Genomic DNA, 5,229 nt, shown 5'->3' with positions numbered 1-5,229 from the left:
CCAGTACCCAATGCCACCAGGGGTACTGGGAAGAGCCGGGTGCCAGTGGTCCCGGAGCGTCAAAATTGGCGCTCCTGGACCGGGCGGCAGCAGGCTGGTAAGATTTAGGCTGGGGAGGGCCTAAACCAATGGCTCTTCCCACCCTGGTGTTACCAGGCTGCTGTCGTTTGGTTTTTAACCCGGCTGGTTATAAAAATAGGGGGGACCCTATGCGTTTTTTTTTAATTATTTATTTATTTAAAAAAAAAAACGCATAGGGTCCCCCCTATTTTTATAACCAGCCGGGTTAAAAACCAAGCCACAGCAGCCTGTTAACACCAGGGTGGGAAGAGCCATTGGTTTAGGCCCTCCCCAGCCTAAATCTTACCAGCCTGCTGCCGCCCGGTCCAGGAGCGCCAATTTTGACGCTCCGGGACCACTGGCACCCGGCTCTTCCCAGTACCCCTGGTGGCATTGGGTACTGGGGTAATAATGGGGGGTTAGTGTTAGCCATTTTATACCGGCTAACACTAGGCCCCGACTTAGTAATGGATTCCGTCTATTAGACGGCTTCCACTACTAAGTCTATAAAGTAAAGAAATAAAGACAAGACACAAGTTTACAAATTTTTTTATTCAAATAAAAACACCCCCACACCCCTCATTGACCATTTTATTAAAAAAACATTAAAAAAACGCTGGTCATCGACGTAGTCCATGGAATCCGACGTAATCCCCAGGATACCGATATCTGAAAAACAAAAAGGGAGAAACACACAAAAACACACAAACAGGAGCACAACACCCATCATTGTGAGCGGTGTTGTGCACCTTACAGTATGCAGCATCTTTACAGATCGCTGCTTACAGTCTGACCCCCAAGGGGTTAAGGGAGGATGTATTGCATCCCCCTTAACCCCCTGGGGGCCAGACGGATGTCGGACTGCACCCATCCCAGCAAGGAAGGGGTTAAGTGACCCCCCTTCCTTGCTGGGAGGGGTGCAGTGCCGGGGAGGGGGTGGGGAGAGCTCTATACTCACCCCGATGTGTCCTCTTCGCTGGTCCGCAGCACAATGAAGTCACTGTGCTGCGGACCCGCTAATTATATGTGCGCTCAGCCGAACAGCCAATCAGCTGAGCGCACATATAATTCTAAATGTTTCTTCTAATAATGCTATTGTCATAACATAATTAGAAGAAACATTTGATGTTTTCATTAAAGTAAAGTGATGATTAGTACAGAATGCTCTATTGCCGGCATATGAATTAACGGCTTATAGAGCTTCCTGTACTAATTAATATTTAATTAAAAAAACACATTTTCGTTGAAATAAATTCAGTTTCGTTGGTCAATAATTTATTTCTAACGAATCCATCATTGTGCAATTCAATATACTGTCAAAAAATAAATATATAGATAAATATACATTTATTTATATATCTATTTTTTTTAACAGTATATTTAATTGCAAAATGATGGATTCGTTAGAAATAAATTATTGATCAACGAAAGTGTCTTGATTACAAAGAAAATGTGTTTGATTAATTTAATATATTAACTATTAGAGGCATCGGCATTCGGCATCATTGCCGGCTATTTTTGAAGTACTCCGTACGGACCGCCTGTCAATCCACGGCCGCATATTCAGCCGCAAACAATGGTCTTGTTCATTTTTTACGGGTCCGTTTACGATAGGGCCGTAGATTCATACATAGTGTGCACTGTGCAGCCGCATATCCTATACTTCCAAGCATACACATGAACCACCAAAAATACCGCCGCACAATTACAGCCGCAAATACAGCCGCACTCTTACAACGTGTGAACCGAGCCCCCACCTGAACAGGTCCCTAAAAATATCTGATTTTGAAATTTTACTGAAAATTTGGTAATTTGCTGCTTATGTTTTACGCTTTCTATTGTCTAAAAAAAATGAAAGATAGTTTCATAAATGCCGCCAACATAAAGTAGACATGTTGCTAATGCTATTTAATATATAATTTATGTGGCATAAACATTTTCTGTATAAGCAAAAAAGTTTTAAAGTTGGAAAAATGCTTTTTTTTCACAATTTTTCACGTTATTTTGGTTTTTTTCATGAAGATTTGTTATAAGTATCGACTCCAATTTACCAGAAATGTAAAGTACAATATGTCACGAGAAAACATTCTCAGAATCAGCCAGATAGGTAAAAGCATCCCGAAGTTATTAATGACTAAAGTGACACTGGTCATATTCATAAAATTTGCCTCTGTCCTTAAGGCCATTTCAGGCTCTGTCCGTAAGGAGTTAAATAAGGGCTGCAAGGACATCGTTAACAATGTCCCTACAGCCCTTGTTAAACGATCATCGGGCCGTGTAATAGGCCCAGTAAATGAGCGCTCCTTTACAAGCATTATCGGGCCACTATCGGCCCGTGTAATACGACCCTAACTATTGCTGTGAATATTGCTGCCTAACTAAATTTAAATGCTGTCCCTGCTCGTTTCACTCTCCCTACTGAATGGCGCAAGAATCGTGTTTTTATCGCATTTACGTAATGTACGCCATGACGCTAATCTTACAGCTAATTACAGTAATGTCAGTAGTGAACATGGCCACAAACGTTCATTGCCTCTTTCAAATTGGTGGAAAGGAAACGTATGCATTTGCGTACATTCCCGTGTCTGAAAATGTTCTAAAATGATCGTCATAACAATTCCAATAATCGAACAGATTGTTTGTGATCGGCGAAAATAAACTATAAGCAGCATGTTCTTACAAAGATACAAACATTTACAAACATGTTCACTCATCACTAGTTACAATCTTTGTTTGGTCGGGAGAAGGTTAATCCTGAATCCACTGAATCCTTTATATGTAGCTTTGTAAACAATTCTGTACTGAACACTGCCGATAGTTTCCATAGTCCGTCTGCCGGATCAGAGATTTGCATGGACGCGGAACACAAGCCTGAAATTTACATGAGGAACAGACATGAAATCTGTATAAAGAAGAGATAAAATCAGATCATTACACAAAGCCTTCTATCCTGCAGACCAGTCACTATATCTCAGAAGAAAGATTACGATGGATGCAGAACTCGCTCTCGTGTATATTTTGGCATCGGTTCTGTATACTGAATGCATTGCTGGAGTCATCATAAATCTCATCATTGTGGCTGTGAACTTAATAAAATGGAAAACAATGAAATCTCTTCCTATTGGGGATAAAATCCTGAGCTCATTGGCAACTTCCAGAAGCTTATTCCTCTTCATTATCTTCTTGTCTTTTCTTTATCATTTACTTAATCTATGGAATAACAACATTCTGGCTGTGTATATAGTAGGGATAATAACAATAATTCTGAATTCTACCAATCTCTGGTTCTCCACCGTCCTCTGTGTCTTTTACTGTGTGAAGATTACAAGCTACAACTGGAAGTTCTTTATCTTCCTGAAGACCAAGATCTCCACCCTGGTCCCATGGTCCCTTCTGGCTTCTCTGATGATTTCTGTAGCTTGTGGTCTTCTATTTGGTTGGTTCATTTATAATGAAGAGATACAGAATCTAACAATGAAAAATATGACTGTATCCAGAACAAAGAAAAATAAGAACATTGATACTATGTCCCTGGGTCTCCTCCTAATCTCATGTCCACCATTCCTGATATTTCTGGTTGCAGACTGCCTGTTACTTCACTCTCTGTGGATGCACACCAGACGGATGAGGAGCTCCGGGTCCGGTTTTCGAAGCCCAAACTTAGAAACTCACTTCAGTGCTGTGAAGAGTATGAGCTTCTTCTTAGTGCTACAGATATTATACTTCAGCATGACAATGTATATATTTGACTCTGTGCACAATAGTACAATTGCCTTGTTTATCTCTATAACTGTGACGTGCAGCCCACCCTTTCTCCATTCACTCTACATGATCGCTTCTAACAGTGAATTTAAAAAGTCATTTATCTCACTATTCTATATTATTTCATGCTGTGCAAAAGGATAGGAGCTGTCATTTACATATCTATTCTATATCTATCTATCTATCTATCTATCTATCTATCTATCTATCTATCTATCTATCTATCTATCTCCTGTTATCTATCTATCTATCTATCTATCTATCTATCTATCTATCTATCTATCTATCTATTATCTATCTATCCATCCTTAGTTGTTCATTTTATACCCATTTTATACATTACTGTACATTTCAAAGGCTCCTGAGAACAGGGAGTCTCTCCAATTCAAGTGTATGAGCAAGGTGGGATAACATCTGGTCAGTATGTCTCTACCTGTTGTGGTTTCTCTGCATTGTGCTAATGAGGAGGCATCAATCATTTATGTGACATGTTAACTACAAAGACATATGGATCCCAGGAGAGAATGTCTGTAGGAGGAGCCCTGGGGAAGATCTGGGGGGGGGGGGGGGGAGCTCTGGTGAGGACTTCTGTAGGAGGAGCTCTGGTGAGGACTTCTGTAGGAGGAGCTCTGGTGAGGACTTCTGTAGGAGGAGCTCTGGTGAGGACTTCTGTAGGAGGAGCTCTGGTGAGGACTTCTGTAGGAGGAGCTCTGGTGAGGATCTCTAAAGGGAAACTCTGAGGTAGATCTCTTTAGGAGGATCTCTGGGAAATGGGTAACTATGGGAAAGAGCTTTAGAGGAATCTCTGGAGAGGTATTTGAGGTGGAGTTGTCCTTGGAGTAAAGACAGACTGACAGATGTCTACATACCCTTGTGCTTATTGAGGGGGAAGAGCACAGAGGGATAAAAGGGGAAAAATGTTCCTCCCATAAACGACAAAGAGAACTTGGTTCAGACTTGCTAGGTATACTGGTTGTTCTTATTATTGATTTATTGTCTGGTTATGTTCATTTCTTTTGTTCATATGGTTTTTGTTCACTATGGGTGGTTTTTACAGGTTTTTTTTTGGATTAATATGTTTTCATCCCATGTTTCTTCCTACATTTAGTATGATAGATGTATTTTCCTTTTACTGTGTGTTTCTGGGTGATGTTTTCTTGTTTGTTGGTTCTGTTATTTTTGGCTTTTGCTATTGTTGAGGTGTTTTTATGTATACAAAGGTAATAATATTTATGTGAGTCACATTTTTGTGTTACATTTTCTCTGTGTAATCTTGTTATATTCTATTCACCTTCAGGCTGGGTTCACACAGCATATGACAACGGCCGTTCTTTGACCCGGCCGTGTCACTGAATGGCCGGTGTCAATGAAGATTCTCTGCAGTACCGGCCAGATGATCTTAATTTC

At 40.6% G+C, this 5,229-nt stretch overlaps 1 protein-coding gene across 1 annotated transcript; it reads left to right on the top strand.

The window, feature by feature from the left end:
- Positions 1–3,048: 3,048 nt before the first annotated feature.
- On the top strand, positions 3,049–3,966 carry LOC138794590 (taste receptor type 2 member 9-like). Its single transcript, XM_069973353.1, has one exon. It carries the CDS (start codon positions 3,049–3,051, stop codon positions 3,964–3,966), a length of 918 nt encoding a protein of 305 aa, XP_069829454.1.
- The last annotated feature ends 1,263 nt before the right edge of the window (positions 3,967–5,229 follow it).

Source organism: Dendropsophus ebraccatus, chromosome 6, assembly GCF_027789765.1.
Source record: "Dendropsophus ebraccatus isolate aDenEbr1 chromosome 6, aDenEbr1.pat, whole genome shotgun sequence".
Classification (NCBI taxonomy): Eukaryota; Metazoa; Chordata; class Amphibia; order Anura; family Hylidae; genus Dendropsophus; species Dendropsophus ebraccatus.
The sequence above is the reverse complement of the archived record's forward strand: the minus strand, read 5'-3'. Positions and strand labels throughout refer to the sequence as shown.

Bases quoted from the DNA above. Each gene is read 5' to 3' on its own strand.
- LOC138794590 (XM_069973353.1), top strand. From the start codon at position 3,049: ATGGATGCAGAACTCGCTCTCGTGTATATTTTGGCATCGGTTCTGTAT.